The 14,345-nt window shown below is 42.6% G+C and overlaps 2 protein-coding genes across 6 annotated transcripts in view; one reads left to right on the top strand and one right to left on the bottom strand.

The window, feature by feature from the left end:
- The window catches only part of FBXO45 (F-box protein 45), a 60,193-nt gene extending 49,973 nt beyond the window's left edge, over window positions 1-10,220 (bottom strand). The window contains exon 1 of the mRNA XM_033958156.1: window positions 9,957-10,220. Coding sequence (XP_033814047.1) covers window positions 9,957-10,199 — 243 coding nt within the window. The 5' untranslated portion in view covers window positions 10,200-10,220. The remainder of the gene's footprint in view (window positions 1-9,956) is intronic.
- A 30-nt stretch (window positions 10,221-10,250) lies between these two features.
- The window catches only part of WDR53 (WD repeat domain 53), a 206,116-nt gene continuing 202,021 nt past the window's right edge, over window positions 10,251-14,345 (top strand). Inside the window, exons 1-2 of one of the 5 annotated variants that reach the window (XM_033958150.1) lie at window positions 10,537-10,804; window positions 11,075-11,190. The gene's annotated coding sequence lies outside the window, so the exon portion shown is untranslated. Of the gene's footprint in view, window positions 10,373-10,502; window positions 10,805-11,074; window positions 11,191-11,442; window positions 11,540-14,345 lie in introns of those variants that run through there. The other 4 variants (XM_033958149.1, XM_033958155.1, XM_033958148.1 and 1 more) reach the window with 4 other exon arrangements.

The raw sequence follows: 14,345 nt of genomic DNA, 5'->3' as shown, positions 1-14,345 counted from the left end.
CACAACCAATCAAGATGACCTTTATTCTATGCAATCACTGTGGTGCTTTAATTCCAAGACATACTATTTGGAGGCTTAAGGCTTGCCCCATCTGTCTTCAACTTGCCAGTATTAAGGAGGAGCTCTGCAAACTTAAACAGGAATTGAATACAATTAAAGCAGCTTCCATCACTTCACAAAATCATACCAAATTACCACCTCTACCTCAAAGAATAAAACAGCCCAGGAATAAATGGGTCACAGTAGGCTCAGGAAGACTGCGACATGTAACTCAGAAACATCCACCTTCACTAATATTACCTCTACAGAATTCCTTCGCTCCACTAATGCACTGCGATACTCAAGAAAACAGAAGGGAGGTGGGACTGGAACCAATGAAGGAAACTCAAGAGAACAAGCGCACCCTAAGTACAAATAAAAAAGCCAAAAACAGAAAACTATTACTGTTGGGGGATTCCATCATCAGAGGCATTAACCTTGGAAAACAGGGCGAGGAGACCAAAATAGTTAAATGTCTTCCAGGATCCTCAGCTACCAGGAGTTCCAGGCAAATACTGACTATAATTAAGGAAGAAACTAAGGATTTTAACACTGATGTTGTTATCCATCTGGGAACAAATGACCTGGCCAACAACTCCACACTTGCAGCACAGAAAGCTTTTCGGGAGCTTGGTGAGGGTGTGAAACCTTTTGTAAAGACTTTAGCTTTTTCTGAAATACTGCCTGCATATGGAAAGGGAGAGCAAAGAGTGAAAAACACAGAGGACTTTAATAGATGGCTCAGAGCCTGGTGTCATCTAGAAGGCTTCAGGTACATAGGAGGATGGGGAAATACATGGAAGGACAAGAAGCTATATTGCACTGATGGGCTACATATTACTACAGCAGGAAAAAGAAACCTTGCAGAGAAATTTAGACAATATTTTTCTAGGCATTTAAACTAGAAGGTGGGGGTGGTGTATGTACGAAGGACAATTATAGAGACCACCCCCGGCAAAAGAAAAGATATGATAGTAGTAAAGGCTGCAACATAAGCAATATCAGCAACTCATTTCTTAGTATTGCAACGGAAAGTCAAACGATACAAAAATTACATTACATTACATTACATTACATTACATTAGTGATTTCTATTCCGCTTGTGCCTTGCGGTTCTAAGCGGATTACAAGTTAGAAGACTGGACATTTCCAGTAGCATTGCAGTACATATAATCAAGAATGCGTTAAGTTACAATTGTTGTTCTGGACTTTTCCAGGATAAATTGGTAGTAGATAGTAGATAGTGATAGGTTGTTTAGACGAATAGAGATAATATTGTCCGGATTCTGTTGTTTAGACGAGTAGAGATAATACTGTCCGGATTCGGGTGTTGCTGGTGGTGGTGTTTGGGTAGTCATGAGAGCATTTTCTAATACTTTTGTGAGGTTATGATGATGGGAAGTGTTTTTTGAAGAGATGAGTTTTGATTTCTTTTCGGAATGCTTTAATGTCTATTGATTTGGTCAGTAGATTGGTGATGGTAGTATCGATCTTTGCTGCCTGTGTCGCTAAAAGGCTGTCATATAGTTTCTTTCGTCGTGTTCCTTTGAGAGGGGGGTGAGTGAATAGGCTCTGGGTTCTCCTTAATCTGTGTGAGAGGTTACGGTGTAGTCTGTTGTTTAGGTAGCTGGGTGCTGTTCCATGTATTACTTTGTATAGTAGACAGTAGAATTTGAACTGGGATCTTGCTTTTATTGGTAGCCAGTGTGAGTCTAAGTATGCTTTGGTGATGTGGTCATATTTGCCTAGTGAGTAGATGATTCTGAGGGCTGTGTTCTGAACTGTCTGTAATTGTTTTATCATGTAATTTGGGCATGATAGGTATAGGCTGTTACAGTAATCTACAATACTCAGTACTAGGGATTGTACTAATATCTTGTATTGATCTTTGTTGAAGAATTTTCTTATTTTTCTTAGGTTACATATTGTGAAGAATGCTCTTTGGATGATTTTGTGGATTTGAGACTGCATTGTGCAATTTCTGTCTAGTAGGATTCCCAGGATTTTGAGTGTGCTTTGCATTGGGTACTTGATTGTATTTACTTCTAGTTCTGTGAGAGATGGTTTTTTTTCCCTTTCCAGTAGTAGGAATTTAGTTTTTTCCGAGTTCAGTTTTAGTTTATGACTTGACATCCATTTTTCTACCGTTTCCATTATCATTTTCAGGTGGTTTGTGGATAAGGGGTCTTGAATATTAAAGGGGAGGAGGATAGTTATATCATCTGCGTAGCTGAATGATACTGTGTTTAGGGCGTCTAGGGTTATGCCTAGGGATGCTATGAAGAGGTTAAATAATATGGGTGATAATGGTGATCCTTGTGGTACTCCACATGGGTTTGACCATGGGTCGGATATGTGCTCTTTTGATTTGACTTTGTATGTTCGTGTTTTGAGGAAGCTTTGGAACCATTTGTGAACATTACCTGAGATTCCTATTGCGTCTAATATCTGGAGTAGTGTGTGATGGTCAACTAGGTCGAATGCCGCAGAAAGATCGAGTTGAATGAGAAGCAGCTTGTTTCCTTTGCTGAGGTGTTGTCGGGCAATGTCTAATAGTGATACCAGTAGAGTTTCTGTGCTATGGTTGGATCTGAATCCAGATTGTGATGGATGTAGTATGTGATGGTCTTCAAGGTAGTTGGAGAGGTGTTGTGCGACAAGGCCTTCTGTTATTTTAATGTATAGAGGGATTGAAGCGATTGGTCTATAGTTTGCAGGATTATCTATAGGACCTTTGGGATCTTTTAGGATAGGTGTAATTATGATTTCTCCTAATTCCGGTGGGAAATGACCTTCACTTAGTGTTGTTTGAAGCCATAGTGTGAGGCTAGCTTTAAATTTGGTGGAAGCTGTTGCTAGTAAGTATGAGGGACAGTTGTTCAAGTCACATGAGGATTTGCTGTATTTTTTGTAAAGCCTGTTCAAGTCTGACCATTGTATCTTTGGGAAGTTTGTCCATATCCTGTCTGCTGGGATTGCTTCATCTGTTTTGGGATTGATTCGTATTTCTTCTATGTTGATTCTTGAATTGTTGAATGTGGATCTGGTTGTGATGATTTTGTGTTTGAAGTGATCCGCTAATTGGGTGGCTGTGGGAGTTTGGTTTCCTTGGGTGGCGAGAAATGGTTTGGTATCGGTGAGATTTCTTAAGATGTCAAAAAGTATTCTTGTGTCTGGTTTTTCGGTGCTGATGAGTTTGGAGTAGTAGTTTTTTCGTTTTTCCTTCAGTTTGGTATTGTATTGTTTGATTAGGATTTTCCATTCATCTTTGATGTGGTTGTGTTTTTGTTTTTTCCATGACCTTTCTAATTGTCTGCATTTTCTTTTTAGTTGTAGAAGTTCGTCGTCGAACCATTTATTAGATGGTCTGTCTATTTTGTTTTTGTTTTTTATTGGAGCAAGTTCGTTTAGTGTAGATTCACTGAGGGTCCGCCAGCTGTTTATGAATTCTTTGGGGTTGTTGGGGTCGATTTCGGGGTCGACTGTGTTCCAGAATGTGTGAGGTTCGATTTTTGGTCTGAATTTGATGAGTGTTTTCTTTGGGATGGGTTTGTTGTTATTTTGAGCCCAATTGATGGTGAATGAATATTTGAAATGGTCTGACCATAGAGTAGGGTGCCAGGACCCGTTTGAAATGTAGATGTTTTGTGTGTTTTGATTTGGAGATGAGTAAGCTGCTATATCAAGTTGATGACCTTTTTCGTGTGTGGGTTCTGGGTTGAGAATTTGATAGGATAAAGTGTTGAGGTATGAGAGTATATCTGTTGTTTGTTTGGATGATTGATCTTCTAAGTGGAGATTTAAGTCTCCGAGGATCAAGTTATGTGTGGAGGAGAGTGAGTTCTGGAAGATGAATTCTTCAAGTTCTTGTTTTGAAGTGTTCCATTTACCTGGTGTAATGTAGCAAATAAGACAGTTCAGGTTTCCATTGAGTGATCTGTCAGATATTTGGCAGGCTAGCAGATCAAGATAAGGGGTGGAGTGCTTGGTTAGTACGTCGATGTTGAGATTGTTTTTTGTTATGATTGCTAGACCTCCTCCTCTTCTGTTTTCTCGACATACTACTTCAAGTTTATATCCTTTGGGGCAGAATTCTGTGATGCTTGGATCTGACTCAGAGGTGAGCCATGTTTCGGTTAGGAAGAGACAGCCTAGATTGTCTTTGGTCAGCCAATCCATACGAAAAAGGAGATTATCGCTGAAAAATAGCTGGAAAGCGATGACCACAAATGCTCGCAGTCTAAGCAACAAAGTTCATGATCTGCAAGCCCTGATGTTAGAGGCAGATCTAGATATTGTCGCTATCACAGAGACATGGTTCAGTGAATCACATGGATGGCATGCAAATATACCGGGATATAATCTTTTTAGGAAGGACAGAGATGGTCATAAAGGTGGAGGAGTAGCTCTCTATGTAAAGATCAATATCCAAGCGACCGAAATGCAAGGGACCTGGGGAGAGGAAGAAGCGATATGGATTGCTCTGAAAAGAGAAGATGGAACTTCTATCTACGTGGGTGTAGTCTACAGACCTCCGACTCAATCGCAGCAAATTGATAAGGATCTGATTGTGGATATCCAAAAGTTTGGAAGGAAAGAGGAGGTTCTGCTGTTGGGAGATTTCAACCTGCCGGATGCGGACTGGAATGTTCCGTCTGCGGAATCGGAAAGAAGTAGGGAGATTGTGGATGCCTTTCAAGAGGCTCTGCTCAGACAAATGGTGACGGAACCCACAAGGGAAAAAGCGATATTGGATCTGGTCCTCACAAATGGAGAGAGTATCTCTAATGTTCGAGTGGGTGTTCACCTGGGAAGTAGCAATCATCAAACGGTTTGGTTTGATATAACGGCTAAAGTGGAGAGCGGCCGCACGATATTTAAAGTCCTAGATTTCAAACGTACGGACTTTAATGCAATGGGAAAGTACCTGAAGAAAGAGCTGTTAGGATGGGAGGACATAAGAGAAGTGGAAAGACAGTGGTCTAAACTGAAAGGAGCGATAAAAATGGCTACGGACCTTTATGTGAAGAAAATCAATAAAAACAAGAGAAAAAGGAAGCTGATATGGTTCTCCAACCTAGTGGCTGAGAAAATAAAGGCGAAAGAGTTGGCGTTCATGAAATATAAAAAACCCCAAGAAGAGGAGAGCAGAAAGGACTACAGGGTGAAAATGAAAGAAGCCAAGAGAGAGATACGTTTGGCAAAGGCACAGGCGGAAGAACAAATGGCTAAAAATGTAAAAAAGGGAGATAAAAATTTTTTCAGATATATTAGTGAAAGGAGGAAGATAAAAAATGGAATTGCTAGGCTAAAAGATGCTGCGAACAAATATGTGGAGAGTGATGAGGAGAAAGCAAATGTGCTAAACAAATACTTCTGTTCTGTGTTCACAGAAGAAAATCCTGGAGAAGGACCGAGACTGTCTGGCAAAGTTACACGAGAAAATGGAGTAGATTCTGCGCCGTTCACGGAGGACGGTGTTTATGAGCAACTTGAAAAACTGAAGGTGGACAAAGCGATGGGACCAGACGGGATCCATCCCAGGATACTAAGGGAGTTCAGAGAGGTTCTGGCGAGTCCTATTAAAGACTTGTTCAACAAATCTCTGGAGATGGGAGTGATTCCTGGGGATTGGAGGAGAGCGGATGTGGTCCCTATTCATAAAAGTGGTCACAGGGATGAAGCAGGAAACTACAGGCCGGTGAGCCTCACTTCAGTTGTTGGAAAAATAATGGAAGTGTTGCTGAAAGAAAGGATAGTGTACTTCCTTGAATCTAATGGGTTACAGGATCCGAGGCAACATGGCTTTACAAAAGGTAAATCGTGCCAAACGAACCTGATTGAATTTTTTGATTGGGTGACCAGAAAGCTGGATCGAGGACATATGCTAGATGTAATTTACTTGGATTTCAGCAAAGCCTTTAATACAGTTCCTCATAGGAGGCTGTTGAACAAACTTGAAGGACTAAAGTTAGGACACAAAGTGGTGAACTGGGTCAGAAACTGGCTGTCGGACAGACGCCAGAGGGTGGTGGTTAATGGAAGTCGCTCAAAGGAAGGAAAGGTGACTAGTGGAGTCCCTCAGGGTTCGGTGCTGGGGCCAATCATGTTCAATATGTTTGTGAGTGACATTGCTGAAGGGTTAGAAGGAAAAGTGTGCCTTTTTGCAGATGATACCAAGATTTGTAACAGAGTAGACACTGAAGAGGGAGTGGAAAATATGAAAAAGGATCTGCAAAAGTTAGAGGAATGGTCTAGTGCCTGGCAACTAAAATTCAATGCAAAGAAATGCAGAGTAATGCATTTGGGGATTAATAATAGGAAGGAACCGTATATGCTGGGAGGAGAGAAGCTGATATGCACGGACGGGGAGAGGGACCTTGGGGTGATAGTGTCCGAAGATCTAAAGGCGAAAAAACATTGTGACAAGGCAGTGGCTGCTGCCAGAAGGATTCTGGGCTGTATAAAGAGAGGTGTAGTCAGTAGAAGGAAGAAGGTGTTGATGCCCCTGTACAGGTCATTGGTGAGGCCCCACTTGGAGTATTGTGTTCAGTTTTGGAGACCGTATCTGGCGAAAGACGTAAGAAGACTTGAGGTGGTCCAGAGGAGGGCGACGAAAATGATAGGAGGCTTGCGCCAGAAGACGTATGAGGAGAGACTGGAAGCCCTGAATATGTATACCCTAGATGAAAGGAGAGACAGGGGAGATATGATTCAGACGTTCAAATACTTAAAGGGTATTAACGTAGAACAAAATCTTTTCCAGAGAAAGGAAAATGGTAAAACCAGAGGACATAATTTGAGGTTGAGGGGTGGTAGATTCAGGGGCAATGTTAGGAAATTCTACTTTACGGAGAGGGTGGTGGATGCCTGGAATGCGCTCCCGAGAGAGGTGGTGGAGAGTAAAACTGTGACTGAGTTCAAAGAAGCGTGGGATGAACACAGAAGATTTAGAATCAGAAAATAATATTAAAGATTGAACTAGGCCAGTTACTGGGCAGACTTGTACGGTCTGTGTCTGTGTATGGCCGTTTGGAGGAGGATGGGCAGGGGAGGGCTTCAATGGCTGGGAGGGTGTAGATGGGCTGGAGTAAGTCTTAACAGAGATTTCGGCAGTTGGAATCCAAGCACAGTACCGGGTAAAGCTTTGGATTCTCGCCCAGAAATAGCTAAGAAGAAAAAAAAAAAAATTTAAATTTAATCAGGTTGGGCAGACTGGATGGACCATTCGGGTCTTTATCTGCCGTCATCTACTATGTTACTAAACATATTCATTTGGGAAATCCTGAAAACACAACCTGGCAAGGGCTGAGGTTGAACACCCCTGCTTTAGAGAATAGTGCCTAGGGTGCTTAAGTGCCAATTAACCCTTCATTTAAGTGCTCAAAGCACATGAATAAGCTCCCTACAAACTGGGAAAATGACACCCATACCGGAACCCGTAATATCAAGACTACCACACCAGATAATCTTCTCTCCAAATCATATGCCTACATGAACACAAACCAAATTATCTGTGTCAAGAACCCTCATGAAATAACGTAATCCCTGGATATGGCCAGGCTCTTCTAAATTGTAAATCACATTGAACTCCTTCTGGGACATATTAGCAATGTATAAATACTAATGCAATGCAATGTAATTTAAGTGCAGGTGCACAGTTACAGAACTGCCCCTCGTGTTTGTATCTGGGGCAACAGAAGGTGAAATAAATTGCCTATGGTCACAAGGAGCATCAGTTGGTGAAAAGGATTCAAACCACAGTCTCCAAGCTCTCAGCTCAGTGCTCTAGTTTAACCATTAGGTTTCCTGAATGAAATTCAAGAGCAACAGATAGTTGAGGCATGAAAACAACCCATTCATTGCTGGCAAAAATAATATGAGAATGCTTGTCAGTGAGGAAGTTAAAGCCAGAAACCAAGAAAATCTACATGGTAGCTACTAAGTGAATCTACATGGTAGTAGCAAGCAGGGTGACAAGATGAGAAGACAGTCTTCTCTGTAAGTCATCATGGTTAAACCCTTATATGGCAGACAGTCCCTGCTTGGGGAAGGGCATTACCATTTTTCAAGATGGCGGCACCAAAGGCAGGAGCATGAGGGCTTTGCTCCTGCCTCCTGTAAAGATACAATCCAGAAGAGAGGTGGAGTACCTGAAGGAGATATCAGGTGGGTGGGGATGCTACTAGACACCAGGGATTATTATTATTTTCTGAATCAGAGAGGAACAGTGCCACTAGACATCAGGAAGTGTGGAGGGGGGAGGGAGGGGGCAGGTGGCTCAGTAGGTGAGGGTGGTTGCAGATACTAGGGGGGATGGGGAATGGGGAGGGAGTGAAGAGGGTAACTACTAGACACCAAGAAGTGGGATATTTTTAAATGGAAGGGGAGGTACCTGGAGAAGGTGTCATTAGACAAGGGATTGCTTTGAGGTTGTTGAATGTGTATGAGATGGATTTGCATGCACTGCTTCCTTGAGGTGCAGGTCTATCTCGTGCATGTTTATTGTGGATGTCCTGGGGACCTGGCCTGGCTCCGGCTCTGGAGGACCGGAATTGCCTACCCCTGTGTTAGGGCAATGGTCTTTGACCTAAGGGCCGCCGCGAGAGCGGACCGCTGGGCACGATGGACCACTGGTCTGACCCAGCAGCGGTAATTCTTATGTTCTTATTAGGAGGGGGGAGAAGACCTGAGCAGACCTACTGGAGACTTTTTTGTTTTGTTATTAAATGTCACCCTTCCTGTCTGTGTGTGAGACAATCACTACCAGGAAGAGTGACATTTTGCAATGAGCTGCAGATTACAGTACTGGCATATTTTTAACGCAGTAGTAATTTGCATCCTCATTTATTATAGCAAGCTGCAGTAGAACTGCATCTCTATCACAAGGCTTTCTGCATTGGCCTCTAGGAGATTTAGGACTCCTTTTATCAAGCTGCGCGTTAAAACTACTGGCCGCGCTAGCCTCTACCGCCTCCTCTTGAGCAGGCGGTAGTTTTTGGCCAGCGCGGGTGATAGCGCATGATGAAATGTCACGTGCTTTAACCCCGCTAGTGCGGCTTGATAAAAGGAGCCCTTAATTTGCCACAAAAATGAAACACTGAGGCACTGTTCTTAAGTGCCAATAATAATAATAACAACAACAACACAGACTGCTTTATATTGCTTCTGTTTCTGTGGGTCATATTGCCGAACTTTGTCAGACAGTTTAGATAAGCATAACCCATCTTGAGTGAAATGATGCGTTAATCCGCTTTTCAAGGTAATACAGGTATACAGAAATAAAACAAAAACATAAAGGAAATAAAGTAATACCTTTTTTATTGGACTAACAATGCATTTTCCAAGTTTTATTTAAAATTTGATAAAACACTTAGATAAAATTTCAAAGCGATGTACATCAATAAAAATACACAGATAGAACATATAAGACTTTAAACATGACAAAACTGGACGGCTTTCGAAGGAAATCCCTTCTTCAGATCTGAAGAAGAGGTTACCTTCAAAAGCTAATCATAAAATGCATTGTTAGTTCAATTAAAAAGGTATTATTTTATTCCCTTTTATGTTTTTGTTTTATTTCTATATATTACCTTGATAAGAATCACGTAGCCTCTGGGAATGATGAACACATTTACATGGTCCTGGAAGGCCTGTAAATTTGCCAACATACTATCCTAGTTAAAGGATGTCCCTGATGGAATTACTTTTATTTGTCCCGCATTCCACTAAAGATGGTACCAATATCAATGTCTTCTCACGTACGATATCAATGTTTTACGAGATTATTTAGTGCGTTATTCCACTGCTGCTTCCAACCTCCACCCACCTAGATCTGCAGCTCAACTCCTAACTGATGCTTTACCTGTTCCCCTTTGTTAAAGAGGAAGCGTGAGAAGTGGCCAATAATCCTTTACCTTAGCTTTATAGGTGGGCACATTGCAGAGAATATCGGCACGCAGAGCCTCTTCGGCCAGCATCCGGCCGCACAGAGTCCGCCACACGTCACTGTTCTCGTCGGCGTGCAGGTAGCGGTACCAATGCTTACAGACTAACGCGCAACTGCGAAGCTCCGCAAGCTCCAAATAGGAAAAAACCAACTCCAACACTCGAGCTGGCAAGCGACCTGGAACTTGCGAAGGGGCAGCCGCCCCCGCCATCTCCCACAAACCCTTCCACTGATACCAACAAGCAGCCACTAACCGGCAAGGGACTAGGCGAAAGTGATGAACGGAAAGCGTGCGCAAGCGCAGACCACATGAATATACAGCGTGCCTGAGTGGAAACGACAGCTGAACACGTATTACGAGAATGTTTATTTGTTATTTTTTGTGTGAGTATAAAGCAGATAATTACAGGATTGACTTATAATGACGCATTTTACTTGGTAGCGTGAATCTGATTGTTAAAAAGAAGGGCTTCCAATAATTTAGTTTTATCATGTTAATTTATATATCGTATATATATAAACATATATAAAAGAGAGAGAAGCATCCGCCATATTTGCTCAGGGCACGTCACCGTAGAAGGACATCAATTGCGCAATGTGTGAGGCTTGGCTGAAGAGTCTTCGCTGATTGGTCAAGCTGATCGGAGGGTGTATTTTCGTCAATCTTCAGATTTTGGACTATAACGTTGTTGTGGATGAAAAGAGCGTGATGACGTGAAGCAGTATCAATATTTGATTGTTGGAGGCTCGTCTTCAGAAATTCTTCATATGTTCCTTTTGCTGTTTATCGATTAGTTTGCGCAGCCTTGGGCTCAGGTGAAGTTTCTGATAATCACATTACATTACATTACATGCTGGGTTTAGTAACAAGAGCGAGACCTATAAAAGTTCTTGTGTATGTTGGTCAAACTGTTTACCCCTGGCGGGCTGGAAGCCCTTAAAACCGACAAAACGTAATCTTTTTTTTCTTTTGTGGTTTCTGTGTAGAGATCTTGTATTGTATTAGTCTCATTTGTTTTGTTTTCTCACTAGGCGGTGTATTCAGACCTGGTGTAATACTGTAATCACAGTGCTGTCTTTTCACAGATAAGGTTGTTGCTCTGTTCTGGGAATGTGCACTTATGCTATGTTTCTGAGGGGACCATTGCACAGAGAGGTCTGGCACAAAAAACAGTGCAGAAACAGCTCTTCAACGGAACAAGGTAAAAAACCAGGATTTCCAGGATCCTCATGGACTTGTATTGAGATCCTGGTTTAAAAAAGCAGGATTTTCGGACCACCTTTACAGAAGACCTCCTCTTTTTTTTATTGTCACAGCTGCTGCTATGCATTTACATGGAGTCCCCTGCAATGTCTTCTTGCCTTCTCTGCCGGTCCCGCCCCTTAAGACATGCTCTTATCTTCCTGTGTGGGCGGACCGGCAGAAAAGGAGAAGATGTCAGCGCAGGGACTCCCTGGAGAATGACAACCAGAGGGGCAGTAAAAATAGGCTATAGCTTATCAGGCAGAGGGAAAAAAAAGAACAGCAATACTGTACTTTGGATTTAGAAGGTGAATTTTAGTAACCTGGTCAATCTTATTGAAACTAATTATTCAGATTTATTTATTCCATTTTTATACTGTTCACCCAGGGGAACTCAGAATGGTTTATATGAATTTTATTCAGGTACTCAAGCATTTTTTCCTGCCTGTCCTAGTGGGGCTCACAATCAATCTAATGTACCTGGGTCAATTGGGTGGAGAGGGGGTTGTTAAGTGAAAGGAAAGGAAAATGGTAAAACCAGAGGACATAATTTGAGGTTGAGGGGTGGTAGATTCAGGGGCAATGTTAGGAAATTCTACTTTACGGAGAGGGTAGTGGATGCCTGGAATGCGCTCCCGAGAGAGGTGGTAGAGAGTAAAACTGTGACTGAGTTCAAAGAAGCGTGGGATGAACACAGAAGATTTAGAATCAGAAAATAATATTAAATATTGAACTAGGCCAGTTACTGGGCAGACTTGCACGGTCTGTGTCTGTGTATGGCCGTTTGGTGGAGGATGGGCAGGGGAGGGCTTCAATGGCTGGGAGGGTGTAGATGGGCTGGAGTAAGTCTTAACAGAGATTTTGGCAGTTGGAACCCAAGCACAGTACCGGGTAAAGCTTTGGATTCTTGCCCAGAAATAGCTAAGAAGAAAAAATTAAAAAAAAAAAAAAAAATTTAAATTGAATCAGGTTGGGCAGACTGGATGGACCATTCGGGTCTTTATCTGCCGTCATCTACTATGTTACTATATGTTACTATGACTTGCCCAGGGTCACAAGGAGCAGCCTGGGTTTGAACCCATAACCTCAGAGTGTGAGGCTGTAGTTTTAACCACAGTGCCACACTCTCCCCTAGGCAAGTTAATGTTACTGTCTTTTAAAAAGTACAGCAGGATGTAGCTGCCCCTCCTTCCATTAATATTTCTAAACCTGCAGCAGGAGAAGATCAGCACCTTCTGGATGGACTAATGTGTGAGACTGTTGAAAAGGTGAAATCTGTCTTCTGCCAGAAAATGCTTGTGTTCAAAAGTTACATGATTTCAAGGTGCACTATAGATTATTGCCCTCTCCCCCTGTTTTTTATATGAATTTTTCAACTTTATCCCAGAGTGTGAATTAACTTCAGGTATCCTGTAAAAGAAGCGCAAAACCCTTCTGCCTGTATTACACCAACTGCAGCATGGTTTGGCGTTTTGGGTGGCTTTGAGGGATACCTAAGTGTAGGGTTACCAGACGTCCAGATTTCCCCAGAAATGTCTTCCTTTTGAGGACATGTCTAGAGATCCGGTCGGCTTTTGAAAACCTGGCAGGCAGCGGGGGGCAGGGTTAGGGCAGGATTGGCGGCAGGACTGGGGCATGATGGGGCGGGGATGGGTGGAACTGGGTGGGTCTAGGGGTCCAGGTTTTCCAAAAGGAAAATTAGTAACCCTACCCGAGTACACCCCCCCCCCCTCATTCTGGCTGTATCATTGCCACCTGCCTCCTTTATATAGGATCAAGAATTGATTGACAGAACTCCCTGGGAGTAAGAGCAGACTGGCCTCCTAAACATAGAGGGCTAGGGCAGGGTGCACTATGCTCCAACAGCATGGTAATAAATACTGTGTTGTGAGTGATTTAAATTGATAGGGTGATACTCGGCACAATAGCATGCAAATTATATGCATACTATTTATGACAAGCAGCTCTGATAAAAGGGGAAAAATTGTGCCTGCCACTTGCACTTACTCAGAAGAGCAAATATAGGCACAGCTCTATCCCCTTCTCTGTCCACTAAAAAAAAACAAACCTCTCTTCTCCACTCCCTGTGATCAGCTGGCAATCATCTGTGCCACGACAAGTTAAGCTGGCAGGGAGATAAGAAGAATCTCTTAACAGCTGAGCTGGTATGGAACAACAATCAATGGAGCCGTGGGATGAACACAGAGGATCTAGAATCAGAAAATAATATTAAATATTGAACTAAGGCCAGTACTGGACAGATTTGCATGGTCTGTGTCTATATATGGTCGTTTGGGGGAGGATGGGCTGGAGAGGGCTTCAATGGCTGGGAGGGTGTAGATGGGCTGGAGTAGGTTTTGACAGAGATTACGGCTGTTGGAACCCATGCACAGTACCGAGTAGAGCTTTGGATTCTTGCCCAGAAATAGCTAAGAAGAAAAAATTTAAATTGAATCAGGTTGGGCAGACTGGATGGACCATTCTGGTCTTTATCTGCCATCATCTACTATGTTACTATTAGCCAACACTGTAGCCACGATCAGCTGATAGTGGCTTTTCTCTTGTCCCCTATCAGCTCAGCTGGTAGCGGCTCCGGTGCCACTCACATTAAAACAGGCAGTGGAGAAATAGTTTAGGAGGTTTTTGTTTTGTTTTTTAAGTTTGTAAATGGGCATAGGATATGCCAGGATCTACTAGTAGCTGCCAGAATCCTGCAATTCTGACCCCAGGATTCTGCATCTTTCACAACTTATAAATGAGGAAACATCCATTCCCTGCACTCCTTACTGGAACAATGGTCTAATACTTGGCAACTGAGTTTTAATGCCAAAAAGTGTAAGGTGATGCACCTTGGTAGCAATAACCCCTGCAGAACATACACCCTGAATGGTGAAAACTTAACAAGAACCATCGCAGAACGAGACCTGGGTGTAATCATTAGTGAAGATATGAAAACTGCCAATCAGGTGGAGAAAGCTTCAGCCAAGGCTAGACAAATGCTAGGTTGCATCCGGAGAAGTTTTATCAGGCGTAAGCCTGAAGCCATAATGCCGTTGTACAGGTCGATGGTGAGACCTCATCTGGAGTACTGTGTTCAGTTTTGGAGGCTATATT

The sequence above is a fragment of the Geotrypetes seraphini genome, chromosome 9 (genome assembly GCF_902459505.1).
Source record: "Geotrypetes seraphini chromosome 9, aGeoSer1.1, whole genome shotgun sequence".
Taxonomy (NCBI): Eukaryota; Metazoa; Chordata; class Amphibia; order Gymnophiona; family Dermophiidae; genus Geotrypetes; species Geotrypetes seraphini.
The sequence above is the reverse complement of the archived record's forward strand: the minus strand, read 5'-3'. Positions and strand labels throughout refer to the sequence as shown.